This window comes from Rana temporaria, chromosome 3, assembly GCF_905171775.1.
Source record: "Rana temporaria chromosome 3, aRanTem1.1, whole genome shotgun sequence".
Lineage (NCBI taxonomy): Eukaryota > Metazoa > Chordata > Amphibia > Anura > Ranidae > Rana > Rana temporaria.
Genome location: NC_053491.1, coordinates 78,261,405 through 78,280,066, shown reverse-complemented (window position 1 = coordinate 78,280,066; position 18,662 = coordinate 78,261,405). Strand labels below are relative to the sequence as shown.

Below are 18,662 nucleotides of genomic sequence, written 5' to 3'. Positions count from 1 at the left end.
AGTTCTCCCAGGATTGGCTGCTCCACACCTCAGCATGATTGGGCATGCCGAAATCATGTGGTGACTTTCCTGGGGTTCGACAGGATTTCAGTGATCATGGGGCATAATCCACTAGACCAGAAGTTCTTGACGTCTGATGTGGACATCTAGTCTTACAGATACAACCCGACCCTTTGAGAGTAACCATAATGCTGTTGAGGCCTGCAATGAAATTGAGTTGGACACCTCCGATGTCCTGGTCCCTGGGCACCCCGGGTTTGCCACCATTTTTAATAGTTTTATTCTTGGTTTTTCAATGCTACATTTACAGTCTACTCTTTTCTGCTGGACCAACAATGGGACAGTGAGATCAGAATAGATCTTTAGAATACAGTATCCCAGTCTTGTTCTAATATATATATATATATATATATATATATATATATATATATATATATATATATATATATATATATATATATATATATACACATACACACACACACATATACATACACACACACTAACAGTATGGGCAGACACATCATTAGCACAATCCTTGTTATGACCCATCAGTCACAAGTATTATGTACAGAACTGAGCACATTCCATGAAAACACTGCGTACTTCAGTTTCTCAGAAGCCCTTTGGAAACACTGCTAGAGCTTGGACAGCATCACACACTGCAAATCCTGTACTTAGCTGTGATCTATAATGCTGTTCATCTCCTGAAATTAGAACCATACCTTTCTAGGACAAGTCAATGGTATAAACTCAGAGCTCCCAACTGTCCCGGATTTCGAGGGACTGTCCCCGATTTGGAGCAATGTCCCTCTGTCCTTCAGTCCCCCTCATTTGGGTCTCATCCATATAGTTGTATATAAAATGCACTATTTATCTTTCAGGCTGGGTTCACACTTGTCCGACAACTCACTGTGCACTCGTAGAGACAAGATTCCGACTCCCCGCGGGGAATGGGCGTTCCTATGGAGAGGAAAGGTGATTGACGGCCGGCTATGGCACGTCACGCTCCCCGAAGACAGCCGGAACAGGTCTCGGCTCTTCACGGCGCTATACGGCGCCTGCGCACAGACTATGCGCAGGCGCCGTGAAGCGCCAAGTCCTATTTCGGGTATTTACGGAGAAGCATGACGTGCCAGAGCCGGCCGTCAATCACCTTCCCTCTCCATAGGAACGCCCATTCCCCGAGGGGGGTCGGAATCTTGTCTCTACGAGTGCACAGTGAGTACGGGGATAAAAAAAATAAAGACAGGCATACTGTAGCTCGCGCTACTATGCCTCATGTTATGCTAGAGAATTTTTTTTTTTTTTATTAATAGGGTGAACCCCCGCTTTAAGGTTCACATTTAAAAAACAGAAACAAACATGTCATACTTACCTCCACTGTGCAGCTCCTTTTACACAGAGTGGCCCCGAACGCCGTCTTCTGGGACTCTGCGCCACATCAGATAACCCCCTAGGAGAAGCGCTCTTCCAGGGGGGGTTACCTTGCGGGGCGCTCCCCTGTCCAGCATTCGGAGTCCATAGCCACCAAATGCAGGACTCAGCCCCACCCTCCCGTCGGCCCGCGTCATTGGATTTGAGGGAGCCAATGGCTGTGCTGCCATCAATTTATCCAATCAAGAGCTGAGAACCCCTGGGCTGAGAGACTGTGCGTCCTTGGCGTGGGACATTCCAGGGCTCAAGTAGAATTGGGGGGGCTGTTTTGGAAGTTAGACGCTCCAGAGCCGTCGTCATCCTTGTTTTTTGACCAGTGGGTCACTGACTGTACAAGTATACTGTATATAGGATCTCTAAACTTTAGAAATCCAAAAAACGGTCACTTCCAAGGTGTGACGCAACAGATATCAGATAAAATGGTGGTGTGAAAGGTATATATGGTATCCCAGAACTAGGTGGATGCTGCCTTCCTCAGATGGGGCAACCCGAAAGGAACTACAAGAAAAACAGAAATGGAAGGTGTGCACACCTAGTGTATTACCAGAGATAAGTTAATAAAAAAAAAATTGTATAAAAAAGTGGGAACTCACAAAATGCAGCTGACAAAAGGCCATAAACACAGTGCATGAACAGAACACGGGGTACAGCTAACGCGTTTTCCTACTCCATGGCTCAGCGCTTTTCATTAATTGTTACACATTGGGGAATCGTACAAAATTCTTCGCAAAAAAAAAAAAATGTATTTCTTTTTTTGGCCTATTAAATTACTATTTATTCATATTTTTTTTTATTAATTCACTATTCCCTAGTGGTCCAGCTATTCCTCTGTTTATTATTACATTTTAGAATCCCCCCCATCTAGCTTTGCCCATTGATGTCCATGGGGACACAGTTGTACTGCTCCCGCCCCGAAAGTGATGTCACTTGTCATCAGGCATCTTCCTGAGCTTCCAGGAAGTGGATTCCCCCGGTACTGAGCTGGTTCCCTGGTTTCCTAGTGTGTTTTTTGGACACCTCTAAATGTCCAAAAAAAAAAAACATCCCCCCTGCAGCTGCAGCATATCAAACGGAGGTTCCCCTGCAGCCTTCTTGGACACATCACAGGTCCGGGAAGACTGCAGTAACCATTCACAAGAGCAGCATGGCATGCGCAGTGGGAAACCAACTGTGAAGCCGCAAGGTTTCTCTTTGACCCCTTTCACACCGAGGCGGTTTTCAGGCGTTCAACGCTAGCAATAGTGCCTGTAAAAGCACCTGAAGACCGCTTCCCATTCACTTCAGTGTGACTTTTCACAGTGGGCCAGTGCGCTTGCGGGACGTTAGGAGAAGTCCTGCAAGCAGCATCTTTGGGGCGGTTTGGCGGCGCTGTACGGCGGTCTCAGTGTGAAAGGGCTCTTAGTCAGGATGCTGGTGCCTGTACCCGAAGCCAATTAAAGAATTAGCTCAGGAGACGACAATGCTGGATCCTTGGACAGGTAATTGTCCTTATGGTAAGTCAGCAGCTCCAATATTTGTAGTCAATGAAGATCTGATGAGTGCTTATATGCAAACAGCATCAGTGCCTGCCATTGATTTGTACAGAGCTCAGATCTAACAGCTGCAGCTAAATCACACACATTTACAACCGCTGGCAAGAATCTACAGATAGTCTTTGATATGTTGGTACACTACATATGACTAAAGCCAATTTACTATTGGCTCCAATACTCTGAAAGCGTATTAAACCCAAAAATGTGATATATTGCAGCTTACCAATCAGACGTGGTGGCTGCATTTGTTTTCTTTAGATATTTTTCCCTGTTTTCACCTGGTGATCCAACCAGTAACTCACCTGTGTGTCTACACTCTGGATGAAGGAGCAGCAGACACCCCTTTGGACAGCATCATTGTTAATCTGGGAGGAGGGGGTGTTAGATGCCCTAGGAGATTTAGATACACAAATTGAAGTTGAACGCAAGCTACCACTTTAATAAGAAGTTACAGCAACCTTATTTTCCTCCTTTAGAGATGAAGGTTTTACATAAATAAAAGCTGATCATTGTAAGCACCCCTGGGTCAGCAGTAAATGTAATTGAGCAGATTGCTCTGATGAGACTTACCAGCCAAATCACCAGGTGAAAAAGCAAAGAAAGCGTAAATGAAAGCTAATGCAGCCATCACATCCAAGAATTGGAAGGCTTCAATTTAACATTTGCTTTTGGCAAACTTGAAGGCATTCTGAAATCCTGACTAGTAAGATACACAAAGGATCAGAAGATGATCATTGTGTCTATGGGTGGCCACCAACAGACCTCCACATACATTCTCTGATTGCTCTTTGGGCCAGTTCACACCATAGAAACGCAATCCGGATGCGTTCCAGATGCTTTCCTGCATGTGCGTTTTTGACGCACTTGACGCAGTCCAGTACATTCCCCCCCACCTTTTCTTAACCTTAAAGACATGTGGGATCCAGTGCATTTTAATGCATTTTACAGCGTCCCAGTACAGCAGCGTTGCCAACCTACCAGATTGAAATTTACTGGCATTTCACAAAAGTTACTAAATTGCATTTTTAGGTGCAAATTTCAGTATTTAGGCTACAAACAAGTACACTGGGCAAATAGCAATGTGATTTAAGGAAGATATTAAGGTAAAAACAAAATTTGAGGCTATTTTCGATATAATAAGGGCAAATTAAGTCAAATCACCCCCTGCCTCCATCCCCCTCTACAGTGCCACAATCTCCCCCTGCCTCAAATCTCCCCCTGCAGTGCCACCAACAACCCCTGTCTCCATCCCCACCCTCTGCAGTGCCACCATCCCCCTCTGCGGTGCCACAATCTCCCCCTGCCTCCAATCTCCCCCTGCGGTGCCACCAACAACCCCCCGTCTCCACTCCCCACCCTCTGTGGTGCCACTATCCCCCTCTGCGGTGCCACCAACAACCCCCGTCTCCATCCCCCACCTTCTGCGGTGCCACCATCCCCCTCTGCGGTGCCACCAACACCCCGTCTCCATCCCCCACCCTCTGCGGTGCCACCATCCCCCTCTGTGGTGCCACAATCTCACCCTGCCTCCAATCTCCCCCTCTGCGGTGCCACAATCTCCCCCTGCCTCCAATCTCCCCCTGCGGTGCCACCAACAACCCCTGTCTCCACCCCCCACCCTCTGTGGTGCCACTATCCCCCTCTGCGGTGCCACCAACAACCCCCGTCTCCATCCCCCACCCTCTGCCGTGCCACCATCCCCCTCTGCGGTGCCACCAACACCCCGTCTCCATCCCCCACCCTCTGCGGTGACACCAACACCCCCCGTCTCCATCCCCCACCCTCTGCGGTGCCACCATCCCCCTCTGCGGTGCCACCAACACCCCGTCTCCATCCCCCACCCTCTGCGGTGCCACCAACACCCCCTGCCTCCATCCCCCTCTGCGGTGCCACCGCAGCCACCATCACCCCCTGCCTCCAATCTCCATGCGCAGTTCCAAGCCGAACCAACCTCGGCTATTTTTACTGGCACATTCCCACAACCACGCACATTTACGAACGGGGGGAAAAAAATGCCAGTTTTTACGGACGGTTGGCAACACTGCAGTGCAGTCCAGTGTAGGAAAATGCAGCACGTTCTACTTTTTTTCTGGAACTTGAATGCACTGGAACTGACCACACTGGTGTGAACTATGCCATTGAAAACCATACAACCTACTTTCCAATGCGTTTTTGATGCATGTGGTGTGAACTGGCCCTAAAGGCGATTCAGTTCGCATGTGTTGCGCTATATAAGTTTTTCACTTACTAAAGATGGCCATACACCATACAAATGTTCTTATTAAAATTTCCTTCAACTGTGTAGTACAAGGGCCTGCCTGATTACACACAAATTGAAAGTGCTTAGATCTGACCTCATTATATGGTTTTGGTAAATCTAAAGGAAATCTATAGAAGAAAATTGTATAATGTATGGTCAGCATTAGGGGAAACTGATCAGCTGCATTGGACCATTCTAATTTCTATGGTTTCTCCAAAAATATACATTTTTGTGGCTAGGCTGTCAGAATTGGCCATTCCTTGACATGTATTGATTTGGGGGAGGGTTGGTGAAACGATTCAGCTTTAGTGCCCCAGAACTAGTATACTACATAAAGGATTCATAGCATAAAATCCAAGAGATGTGCCCAATCCTTGTACCCCAATCAGACCACGGGGCTCCAGAGCCCAACTTCAAGCTTCTGCCAGCTTGCTGCCAATATGACACAAGTAATAGATAGTCCACATCACAGAAGCTTCCAACATGAAAGAAAAAAAATCGAATTTTATTGATTACAAAAGGCTAAAAAATGGATGTAAATCAATAAAATGTATGACTTTTATATTGGAACCTTCAGTGTTGTGGACTGTATTGCTAACGTATCGAGGATTACCTGCTTCCATTAGTGCCTAGTCACACAGTTCTGCACTGTAGTTAGATTGACACTCATTCTTAACCCTCGTCCACATTGAATGCGGCTTTGAAATCGTAATTTCAAAGCTGCATGTCTGACTTGGAAGACATCTCTGCGGCTTCATGCACAGGTGTCTATGCAAGTCGCATACGATATCACCAAAAGTAATGCAGGAACTACTTTTATCAAACTGATGAGGCATAGCTGGCGTCACACCCATTTGAACAGTGCCATTGCCGGCAATAGGGTGCGACTTGTCATGCGATTTGACCTGTCAAATCATACGATCAGTCGCTCCAATGTAAACGGTAGCTTAGGCTCCATGCGCACAGGAATATTTTTTTCTGGACACCTTTAAGCTGAGGAGGAAAATGCGGCGAAAAAAAAAGTCCTGCTAGCAGCATCTTTGCAGCGCATTAGGAGCAGTGACGCGCCCCTGCCCATTGAAATCAAGCGCTTTGCGGGTGGTTTTAACCCTTTCTCGGCCGCTAGCGGGGGTTAAAAGCGCCCCCTCTAGCGGCACGAAATTAACGGTAAAGTGCCGCTAAAAATAGCGGCACTTTACCGCCGACGCACCCACCGCCCTAGTGTGAAAGAGGCCTTACAGTCTCCAAGTAAAAAAAAAATAAGTGCACTTTTTTTACATGAAAAAAGATGTGCTTTTGTTTTTAAAACGTATCCTTTAATGCGCGGTTGATGCTTTTTCTGGCCAAACACTCCTCTTCGGAAAAAGTGATTATTTTTCTGCTTCTAAACACCTATAAACACCTATGTGTGCATAGACACATAGGAGAGTTTAGCGACAGAAGAAGAAAAAATAAAAAAGTCAAACGCCAGTAAAAGCAGCATTTTTGACAACCTTTGTGTTTGAGGCCCTAAAGCGGAGTTCCACCCTTTTTTATGTTTATTAAAAATCAGCAGCTACAAAAAACTTTTTTGTAGCTGCTGGATTTTAATAAACACTTACCTGTTCCACTGTCCAGCGACACGGCGGCCGATCGGAGCTTCGCTCATCTCCGCCGGCGCCTCCATTCTAACTGTGGGCACCCGGCTGTGACGGCTTTCGCCTTCACGGCCGGGCACTCACTGCGCATGCGCGAGTGGCGCTGCGCTCCCTGAGTGGACAGGCAATCGCCTGGGACCTTTTACGTGTCCCAGGTGATCGCCTACAGCAGGGATATTCAATCAGCGGACCTCCAGCTGTTGCAGAACTACAAGCCTCATGAGGCATAGCAAGACTGACAGCCATAAGCATGACACCCAGAGGCAGAGGCATGATGGGACTTTTTCTGCCCAAACACTCCTCTTCGGAACAAGTGATTATTTGTCTGCTTCTAAACGCCTCTAAACACCTATGTGTGCATAGAGACAGAGTTTAGCGAAAGAAGAAAATTAAAAAAGTCAAACGCCCGTAAAAAGCAGCATTTTTGACAACCTTTGTGTTTTGAGGCCCTAAAGCGGAGTTCCACCCTTTTTTATGGTTATTAAAAATCAGCAGCTACAAAAAGTGTACCTGCTGGCTTTTAATTAACACTTACCTGTTCCACTGTCCAGCGACGTGGCGGCAGATCGGAGCTTCGCTCATCTCCGCCGGCGCCTCCATTCTAACTGTGGGCACCCGGCTGTGACGGCTTTCGCCTTCACGGCCGGGCACTCACTGCGCATGCGCGAGTGGCGCTGCGCTCCCTGAGTGGACAGGCAATCGCCTGGGACAGGTGATCGCCTACAGCAGGGATATTCAATTAGCGGACCTCCAGCTGTTGCAGAACTACAAGCCTCATGAGGCATAGCAAGACTGACAGCCATAAGCATGACACCCAGAGGCATGATGGGACTTGTAGTTTTGCAACAGCTGGAGGTCTGCTAATTGCATATGCCTGGCCTACAGGGAGGGGCCGCCTAAACTGATATGATGCGTCGCCTAAGCGGTCCCTGGGCACCAACTGAAGCCCCCCCCCCAAAAAAAAATATTTGGCATGCAAGGGGGCGAAGAGTGGTTTACCCACTTTTGGGTGAAACTCTGCTTTAAAGCTCACCACACACACACACCTTACAATCTCCTTCAGATCTACCAACTGATTGAATAGTTTAGGTAGGTGCTCAGAATACATAGTTTTGGTAGATTGGTTGTACTAGGATTGTACAGATAGTATATGGTGGGCCTTTTAATCAGCACCTATGTAAATAAAGTGTCACCAATTAAATAGAGCAGGCAAATCACATTGCTGGCAATACATTACTAGACTATGCATGCTAAACGCGGAGCGCTAGGTACTGGCATGTCAATGGAACAATCGTTTTCTTGGCCAATTACAGAATCCTACATTGTTATTAGCAGGACAGACCATTCCTAAGCCTTTCATATCTGGCACCACCTCCTCCATTATTGGTTATAAAGCGACATATAAAGCACAGCAGGGACTGCCTTTCACATATACAACTGTAGGAAAGTGAGGTTATACCTTTCACAGCGTGTGTTCCAATTCTAGCACATAAAATAAAAAGGTACAAAAAAGGACAGCCGGTGCTGCTGCAAAACAAAGAGTGCATTAAAGAAAATGAAATACCTAGCCTTGTCAATCCTGAAGTCCTCATCACTGCTGCTTCCACCTTCTATGTGTCTGCTTTGATGGTAAACCTCATCCGATGGCCCAGTAGTGATTATAACCTGACCTAAATGATCTCCAATTCCATAGCACTCAATCCCTGGAAAAGAGGTAATGCCCAGATCAACCTCAAGGGGGCATCCTGCAGCAGGACCTATATTGAGCCACTCTACGGGCCCACATAGGTCACCGCAGGTTTCTATTGGGAACCACAGGTCTGTTTCTGTGGATGAACTAAAGTCCACCATAGTGGAAGCCACTGAATCATCCAAATAACCATAAAAACTGGTCAGTTCCTCATCAGTCTGACATTCCCCTGCTACTAAGGAGGGTTCTGTTACAGGTTCATAAACAGTAAAGTCTTCATATCCCAAACCTATATCTATTTCTGAACACAATTCAGGTCCCAGCAGGACATCCGGGTCATCTTCCAATTCCGTAGGATAATTTATTCCCACAACAAACTCTTGCTCTTTGCACAAGGCCTCCAAAGAACCATCAACTCCATCTTCCTTTACCTCACGGGCAGTCTTCAGCTCCTCTCTACCTTCTATGGAGTCTAGTCTGGGATCAGAGGGTGGAAATCCCACCTCAGGCCCGGAAGAGTTCTCTGGCTGCTCTACCATGTTCATTTGGTCAAAACGCTTTGGAAAACCTGAAATTTTCTGGCACATCTGCAGCAAATATGGAGAGCAGAGGTGCCCAGCCGCCCAATGCCAAACCCTGAAGGGAACGGACAATGGCCCAGCCTGAGGCCTACACTTAGCTTCTGATCCACCTGCAATGTTATCCACTTGCCCAGCACTGCACAGAGAACTTTTCTTCTTTCCACACAGACATCCAAACCATTTTCCCTCACTCCTAAACACGGGACATAACTCCTGAAAAGGAGAAGGGAGGAGAAGTAGGAAGCAGTGGATGAACGTGTTCATTGAGCGAAACATCTTCCATAAGGCCCTGTTATAAACCCAAATCTAGGCCTGACCATGCCAAAGGGCTCAGCCCTTTCCTCTTACTGCCTTATATCAGTTACCTTGTTTAACCCCTTACTGCAGTGCTCTTTTTCTCTGGAGGTCTAGTGAAATGTTTCTAAACTCCAGTCATCGAATACCCATAACAGCTCATGTTTTCAGGCTTCCCATTATTTTGCACAGGTGATTTGATCAGTTTCACTGCCTTACTAATTACCACAGCCGTTTCATCTGAGGGAAATCCTGAAAACCTGACCTGTTGGAGGTACTTGAGGACTGGAGTTGTTTAGGCACAGATGACTAGCCCTGAGTCCCTGATTAGCTCAGTTGCATTGTGTCCTGGTAATTACAAGAGCAGAGAATATTTTCATGGTGCACAAAAAGGTTCTAGGTCTGCGAAACTTCCGTACAGGTAATTCCTTGAATAATTATACATGTGTCATTACATATAGATTGAAAATTATATTAGAGCTTCTTTAAAAATATATGTTTGAATTACGGTATTGTGTGCTTGCTACAATGCATGAATGGCAGTGTGGTGCTATACATTGTGAATGGCACCCCAGAGTGCTAATAAAGCAGCGTCCAATGTACCTGCATTGCAGCGCACAACAGTAAACATGGCATATGTTGTGGCGTACTGCGTTAAAAAAAAAGGGTCATGTCTGTTCTTGTGTACATATATATATATATAGCCAGTCAATTCAGAACCAATGGGTTGTCTTAAAGGGGTTGTAAAGGTAAGACCACTTTCACACTGAGGCGCTTTCATGCTAAAAACAGTGCCTAAAAAGCTCAGGAAAACCTATTTCCATTAAAAATCAATGAATGCTTTCACACTGGGGCAGTGTGCTGGCAGGGCTCCCCTCTCCATTGAAATGAATGCAAAGCTCTTCAAAAGCGCTCAGTGTTTTTACTGTCAGTTTAGAAGCGCCTCAGTGTGAAAGTGGCCTTAAAGTCTTTTTTTACCTTAATGCATCCTATGCGCTGCTGTCAATCACATCCAATGACGCGGCGTGGCTGAGTGATGCAGTGAGCGGCAATAGCCGCTGCCTGTATCACGGGAGCGCGCCCGCAAGGACTCCACACCATGCGAGCTCGCATTAAAGGGGAGTTCCAGGCATTTTTAATGTTTATTAAAAGTCAGCAGCTACAAAAAGTGTAGCTGCTGGCTTTTAATAAACATGCACTCACCTGCTCTGCGTTCCAGCGACACGCCGGCCGGAGCTCCGCTCCTCTTCCCCCCTCTCCGGCCGGCGTCCTCATTGTTACTGTGGGCACCCAGCCGTGACCGCTTTCGGCTTCACGGCCGCGCACTCACTGCACATGCGTGAGAGGCGCAGCGCTATCTGATTGAACAGGCGATCGCCTGGGACCTGTCACAGGAGATCGCCTACAGGGAGGGGCCACCAAAAGGCCATATGACGTATCACCTTAGCGGCCCCTCTGCGAAAGGAGGAAGTGGGACAGGATGTCCCACTCCTCCTGAAGCCCCCACTCCCCCCCCAAAAAAATGACATGCCAAATGTGGCATGTAAGGTGGCGAGGAGTGGATTAAGCAGAAGTTCCACGTTTGGGTGGAACTCCGCTTTAAGGTGTGGAGTGCTTTCCTGGAGAAGCCGAGACAGCCGACGAGGGACCCCAGAAGAAGCAGTTCGGGGACTCTGTGCAAAACGAGCTGCACGGTGGAGGTAAGTATAACATGTTTGTTATTTAAAAATAAAATAAAAAATACTTTACTGATCCTTTAAGGCCGAGTTCACACTAGCTGCGGCCACGGCTCACAACAGGGGGTCCGGTGCATCCCTGTTCTCCGTTTCCAGTGCGAATCAGGTCTGAATTTTTGCCTGAATTTGGACCTAAACGGAGCCAAACTTGCCCCAGAGGTGTGTGAACCGGCTCCATTGAGAGCCGGTCACAGTCTCCTGTCATGCGAATTGGAGAAACCAAAAAGTGTGAACCAAGCCTAAAGGATAAGTTCACCTTTTGGAACATGGTACACTGTTCCACTCGTATTAAGGCCCCTTTTACACGGGGCAGTGGAGGTGCGGTGGTTGTATAGCGCCGCTAAAAATAGCGGCGCTATTCCGTCGTAATTGCCGCGGTATTCGGCCGCTAGCGGTGCGGTATTAACCCCCGCTAGCGGCCGATAAAGGGTTAATACCGCCCGCAATGCACCTCTGCAGAGGCGCATTGCGGGCGGTATTACCGCGGTTTCCCGTTGTTTTAAATGGGAAGGAGCGGTGAAGGAGCGGTATACACGCCGCTCCTCTCACTGCTCCAAAGATGCTGCTTGCAGAAGATTTTTTTCTCTCCTGCCAGCGCATCGCCTCAGTGTGAAACCCCTCGGGCTTTCACATTGAGAAGGCAGGGCAGGAGTTTTTCAGGCGGTATTTAGGCGATATTTTTAGCGCTGTACCGCCTGAAAAACTCCTCAGTGTGTAAGGGGCCTTAGGGTGGAACATGTAAAATGTCCCAGCAACTGCAGCCTCTCCCCCCCCCATTGACAGCGGCCAGGCATCTTCTCTGGGTACCCGCTGTCACTGTCTGACAATATCCTCTGTGAATGGAAAACTACAAGCCCTGACAGACTTTGCGGCTGTTGGTTTGTAGTTCTCATGAGCTACCTGTCAGTGTGTACCTGTCTGTCCATACAAGGTACGAGCAGACAGAAAAGTCTGCAGGAGTCCTGCATGGCACCCGTGATATGCTTTCCAGGCTCCAAGTAAAAAAAAATGCACATGCAATATGTGCATTTATTTATTTATTTTTTAAAGTGAACTTTTCTTTTAATGCAGTGTGCTTAACCACTTAAGACCCGGACCAAAATGCAGCTATAGGACCCGGCCAGGTTTTGCGATTCGGCACTGCGTCGCTTTAACAGACAATTGCGCGGTTGTGCGACGTGGCTCCCAAACAAAATTGGCGTCCTTTTTTTCCCCACAAATAGAGCTTTCTTTTGGTGGTATTTGATCACCTCTTTTATTTGTTGCACTATAAACAAAAATAGAGCGCCAATTTTGAAAAAAATTCAATATTTTTTACCTTTTGCTAGAATAAATATCCCCCAAAAATATATAAAAAAAAGATTTTTTTTCCTCAGTTTAGGCCGATACGTATCATTCTACCTATTTTTGGTAAAAAAAAAATCGCAATAAGCGTTTATCGGTTGGTTTGCGCAAAATTGATAGCGTTTACAAAATAGGGGATAGTTTTATTGCATTTTTATAAAAAAAAAAAAATTTTTTTTACTACTAATGGCGGCGATCAGCGATTTTTTTCGTGACTGCGACATTATGGCGGACACTTCGGACAATTTTGACAAATTTTTGGACCATTGTAATTTTCACAGCAAAAAATGCATTTAAAATGCATTGTTTATTGTGAAAATGACAATTGCAGTTTGGGAGTTAACCACAAGGGGGCGCTGAAGGGGTTAAGTGTGACCTCGTGTGTTTACAACTGTAGGGGGGTGTGGCTGTAGGTGTGACGTCATCGATTGTGTCCCCCTATAAAAGGGATCACACGAGTGATGACGCCGCCACAGTGAAGAACGGGGAAGACGTGTTTACACACGGCTCTCCCCGTTCTTCAGCTCCGGGGACCGATCGCGGGACTCCAGCGGTGATCGGGTCCGCGGGTCCCGGAGCTTCGGACCGGGTGGGTACTAGCACAGGACGTACCTGTACGTGCATGTGCCCAGCCGTGCCATTCTGCCGACGTAAATGTGCAGGAGGCGGTCCTTAAGTGGTTAAAACATGTGCGTTAATGCAACACATTGGGGTTGATTTACTAAAACTGGAGAACTCAGAATCTGGTGCAGCTGTGCATGGTAGCCAATCAGCTTCTAACTTCAGCTTGTTTAATTAAAGTAAAACTATAGGTAAAACTTTTTTTTTTTTTCTATCATTTTGGATAGAGCAAGGGAGGGTTATAACCCCTGTCAGGTTTTTTTTTCACCGTATGTGTCTCATTGTGGAGATTTCCCTTCACTTCCTGTCCCATAGTCAAACAGGAAGTGAGAGGAAATCCTTGATTGAAGGGAATCTCTTGGGGGCCCCCCAGGTCATTAGAACTAGTGTCCCCATTGGAAGATTTACCCTCTATTACTTTTCTGGGGGCAACCCAAAATTTGGGATTTTCTTCTACTTTCACTTTCAATGATAAACAGGAAAAAATGTTGAACATGGCAAAATGAGCAACCCGCGTCACTTCCATTTTCTTTAGGCTGGGTTCACACTAGGGTTGTCCCGATACCACTTTTTTATGACTGAGTACAAGTACCGATACTTTTTTTCAAGTACTCGCCGATACCGAATACCGATACTTTTTATTAAATGTGTCCCCAAATGCAGCCATGTCCCCCCACAAATGCAGCCATGTCCCCCACAAATGCAGCCATGTCCCCCACAAATGCAGCCATGTCCCCCACAAATGCAGCCATGTCCCCCACATATGCAGCCATGTCCCCCACATATGCAGCCATGTCCCCCACAAATGCAGCCATGTCCCCCACAAATGCAGCCATGTCCCCCACAAATGCAGCCATGTCCCCCACAAATGCAGCCATGTCCCCCACAAATGCAGCCATGTCCCCCACATATGCAGCCATGTCCCCCACATATGCAGCCATGTCCCCCACATATGCAGCCATGTCCCCCCCCCACATATGCAGCCATGTCCCCCCCCCCCCCATATGCAGCCATGTCCCCCCCCCCCATATGCAGCCATGTCCCCCCCCCCCATATGCAGCCATGTCCCCCCCCCCCCCATATGCAGCCATGTCCCCCCCCCCCCATATGCAGCCATGTCCCCCCCCCATATGCAGCCATGTCCCCCTTACCTACATGCTGCCGTGCCGCGCCGCTGCTTGGTTAATACGGGCGGGGAACATTACAGCTTTCATTTGAATAGCTGTAGTCTTTCGCGCCGCACTGCGTATAGACACTCCCCCTTGCTCGGGATTGGACAGTTCATCCGAGCAAGGGGGAGTGTCTATACACGGTGCCGCGGGAAACACTACAGCTATTCAAATGAAAGCTGTAATGTTCCCCGCCCGTATTACCCAAGCGGCAGCGGGGATGCGGCGGGCGGCGGGCAAGTATTCTATTTAGGCATCGGGGGTATTTGCGGGAGTACGAGTACTCCCGCAAATACTCGGAATCGGTACCGATACTAGTATCGGTATCGGGACAACCCTAGTTCACACCTATGCAAATTGGATACAAGTTTCACCTCATCCAATTCGCATAGCAGAATGTGACTGGCTCTCTATGGAAATGACCTGAAAAGGTGAACCAGCACGCACCGGACTCCTGCTGTGCGACGGATGCGGCGATAGTGTGAACCGAGCCTTAAACCATCATTTACTGCAGATTTTGATGAATTGCTGTTTATTTTCACAAATTGCTGTTTGGACACAACAATGGCAACAGAATAAAGTCCGATGCACGATATTATGAACGGAGATTGTTACTCCGCTCCGAAACTAACCAGGAAAATGACCGAGGCGGCAACAACTTTGTCCTCGTTAGCGCTGTGCTGTGAAAACAGCAAATATTCGGTAGCCATTGTTTTGTTCAAATCAGCAATTACTGATGGTTTGATAAAAGCGAAAGTGAGGTGGTTTAATTTTCTGCCGAGTTGCCTATTTTGTCAGGACATCGGATTACAGGTCTGTGTCTGCTCTGCTAATGTAGAGCAGACACAGACACAGCCTGCTCTGCTCTATAGGCATTTGGATGTTACCTGACTGGCTGTCCGTTTCACATTACTGCCCTTCAATCCGATCCGGCCAGATGGAGGGGAACAGATCCCCCGTCCGTTTGTTTTAGGATCTAAGGTAGCCGAGTGTAAACAGGCAAAAGTCAGTTTACAGCCAACTGGAGAATAGAGGGTCTGATTGGGTGTGTGTATTACACAGGCAGCCAGAGGGTGGTAAAAACAGACAGTTGAGCCATGGTTTGACTGAACAGCAAAATTTTACTATTGCAGCCGGATGGGGCTGTAAACATGCCACGGCTGCGATATTAACTCGCTTTGCATTTTCATAGGTGCCATCAGCTGCCAGATGGCAACCGTGAGCCAAATTCCCCCTAAGGCCTGGTTCACACCTATGCATTTTTTAGTGTACTTTCAGTTTTGCAGAAACACACTACAGTCCATATAACATGGTTTCCTATGGATGTACTTCACATCTGTGCATTTTATGGAAAGGGCCACGGATGTTTTTCTGGTTCCATAGACTTCAATGGATCAAAAAAGATGTATTGAAAAACTCAAAATGCATCTGGAATATGCAAACTGCAACCTGCATAGGTGTGAATTAGGTCTCAGGCTCGATTCACACCTATGCATGTTGCTTTTGAGCGTTTTTGCAATGCTTTTTGCGGTGCTTGCTGCGTTTTTTTGACGTGCGTTTTTACGGCGATTTGCGTTTTTTTTTTTTTGCCAGTAATTTTAATTTTTTTACATTTCCTTTAACAACCAGCTATAAACAGGTTAAAAAAAAACGCAAATCGCGGCAAAATCGCGGTACTTGCGTTTTGGATGCAGGTCCATTGAATTTTATTGCATGCAAAACGCTGCTTTTTGCAGGAAAAAAAGTCCCTGACCCTTTCCAAAAACGCAGAGGCACAAAAAAGCATTGATGTGAACATGTTCCATAGGAAACCATGTTAAAAAAAATTAAAAAATTTCCCTGCATTTCTGCAAAATGCACCAAAAAAAGCATTAGTGTGAATGGAGCCTTAACGCCTGGCAGCCACTGCTCTACAGCCCTCTGAAATCCAGCACAGATCACTTTTCAGAGGATAATAAACATTGCCGTTTGTGTGAAAGATCCCTAAAGGCTGTCATACACAGCTCAAATTTCAGCCAGCATCAGCACCACCTAATTTGGGGAACAATTGACTTTTGTTGACGCAGCTGGGTGGGAAATAATCGCTCGAGCAGTACCTGCATCCAATTGGATGCAATTACTGTTCGGGTATTCTTACAGGGATGGAGTAGCTTGTTAGAATATAAAAACGGACAGGGGATAATTCATCCATCTGCACTGGTTTAGGAATCTGTTAAGCTGACCATACATTATACAATTTTCTTATTCAACTCCCTTTAGATTTACCTTCAGCTATTTAGACCCCTTGCACACTGGAGCGGTTTGCAGGGCAGAGGGCTTTCACACTGGAGCAGTGTCCTAGCAGGGCGGGAAAAAAAAGTCCTGCTAGCCGCATCTTTGGAGCGGTGTGTATACCGCTCCCGCCCATTGAAATACTAAAATGGCCCCTCTGGGTAGATTCCTGTGCACTGTCACATGCCAGTTCCTTGCCCTTTACAAGCACTTAGAAAATGTGCAGGTGCTTATGCGCATGCGCAGAAATGTGCATCTGTGGCGCCAAATGGGCTACTTAAACTCAGAGTCAATGCTCTGCCTCAGTGCTGTCTCGTCTACAATGTTCCAATGTAACCTGCGTTCTGTTCTACTGAATCTGATTCCGGCTGCTGACCCGGCTTTTGTCTTGAATATTCCTTGAACTCTGCCTGCAATGACCCCAGCTTGTCTCCTGACCTCTGCTTCTGCCTGCTCCCTTTGTTCTACACTGCTGATCTGTTACTGATTCTGGCCTATACCCTGACTACGCTTCTGTCTGCGCTAGGGTTGTCCCGATACCGACACTAGTATCGGTATCGGGACAGATACCGAGCATTTGTGCGATTACTTGTACTCGCACAAATGCTCCCAATGCCAGATCCGATACCCGGAAGTTGGCGGACAGAGTGGAGATCGGTCTGGCGGCAGTGTATCAAAGTGAAGTGGGTAAGCTGGCCAGAGCAGAGGTGCAGGGCACCGCCGCATATTCCGGTGACCGGAGCCCTCACATTCAGTACAGGAAGTGCCATTCCGTGTCATCGTCGGAAGGGTAAACATCACGACGGCCATCTTGGTACACCCTGCACTCGGCTGCAGTAAGCCAGCAGCGGACATCTTGTTACAGCCAGCCCATATAGACCCACATTTCATTTATTATGCAAGTGCCCATCAGTGCCTGCCCATAAGTGCATATAAGTGACATCAGTTCCATCTTTCAGTGCCCATAAGTGACATCAGTTCCATCCATCAGTGCCCATAAGTGTCACCTATCAGTGCCATCCATCCGTCGGTGCCATCCATCCGTCAGTGCCCCCTGTCAGTGCCCATTATTCAAATTGTCACATGACATAAAAAAAAAGTACCTGTAATCGGTATCGGCGAGTACTTGAAAAAAAGTATCGGTACTTGTACTCGGTCTTAAAAAAAGTGGAATCGGGACAACCCTAGTCTGCGCCCCTGCATCTGATCCACTACCAGTATCTATCCCGGCTTGTTTGATTGTGTTGCTGTCCAGCCTGCTTCTGGTCCTCTGCTGCAAGCATCTGTCTGCCACCATCCTGTGCCTCACCAGGCTAAGGGCCTCTAATCAATTGTCACAGTTCTGTTCCAGGAATTGGCACCATAGAGTTGCCTCAAATTACATAGAATTTTCCATGCATTATCCGGGAGATATCCTGGCAAACTTCCTAAAGAAATTATAGTATGCCTTTACTGCAACCTGAATGGGATTGGCGCTCTTTAGAATTCCAAGGCCACCCTTGCCAAACTCGCCAGGACTTTTCAGGGTAAAACTTTAGACATATATAGTTTTGCCCTGTACACACGATCGGAAATTCCGACAAGAAAAGTCCAATGTGAGCTTTTCATCGGAAATCCCGACCGTGTGTATGCTCCATCAGGCTTTTGCTGGCGGAATTTCCACCAACAAAAGATTGAGAGCAGGTTCTCAATTTTTCACACTGAAAAAATTCCTATCGGAAAATCGGCTCGTCTGTATGCTTTTCCGACGCACTAAAATCACGCATTCTCGGAATCAAGTCGACGCATGCTCGGAAGCATTGAACTTAATTTTTCTCGGCGAGTCATATTGTTGTACGTCACCGCGTTCTTGGTGGTCGGAATTTGGTGTGACCGTGTGTATGCAAGACAGCTTGAGCGGAATTCCATCGGAAAAACAATCCAAGTTTTTTTCTGATGGAAAATCCGTTCTCGTGTACGCAGCATAAGGAGTCACTCTTGCAATCCGAATAGGATTGACGCTATTTAGAATTTTAAGGCCACCCTTACCAAACTCACCTGGACTTCCCGTCGTAAAACGATGAGTTAACGCAAATGAAACCTGTACTGCC

The 18,662-nt window shown here is 47.0% G+C and overlaps 1 protein-coding gene across 3 annotated transcripts in view; it reads right to left on the bottom strand.

Moving 5' to 3' along the window:
- LARP6 (La ribonucleoprotein 6, translational regulator) overlaps positions 1-18,662 on the bottom strand; it is an 81,188-nt gene that overhangs the window by 15,198 nt on the left and 47,328 nt on the right. Inside the window, exon 1 of one of the 3 annotated variants that reach the window (XM_040342790.1) lies at positions 8,431-9,474. The exons of the other annotated variants lie outside the window; for them this stretch is intronic. Within the exon in view, the coding sequence (XP_040198724.1) occupies positions 8,431-9,413 (983 nt within the window). The 5' untranslated portion in view covers positions 9,414-9,474. Of the gene's footprint in view, positions 1-8,430; positions 9,475-18,662 lie in introns of those variants that run through there. 3 annotated transcript variants of the gene reach the window in all.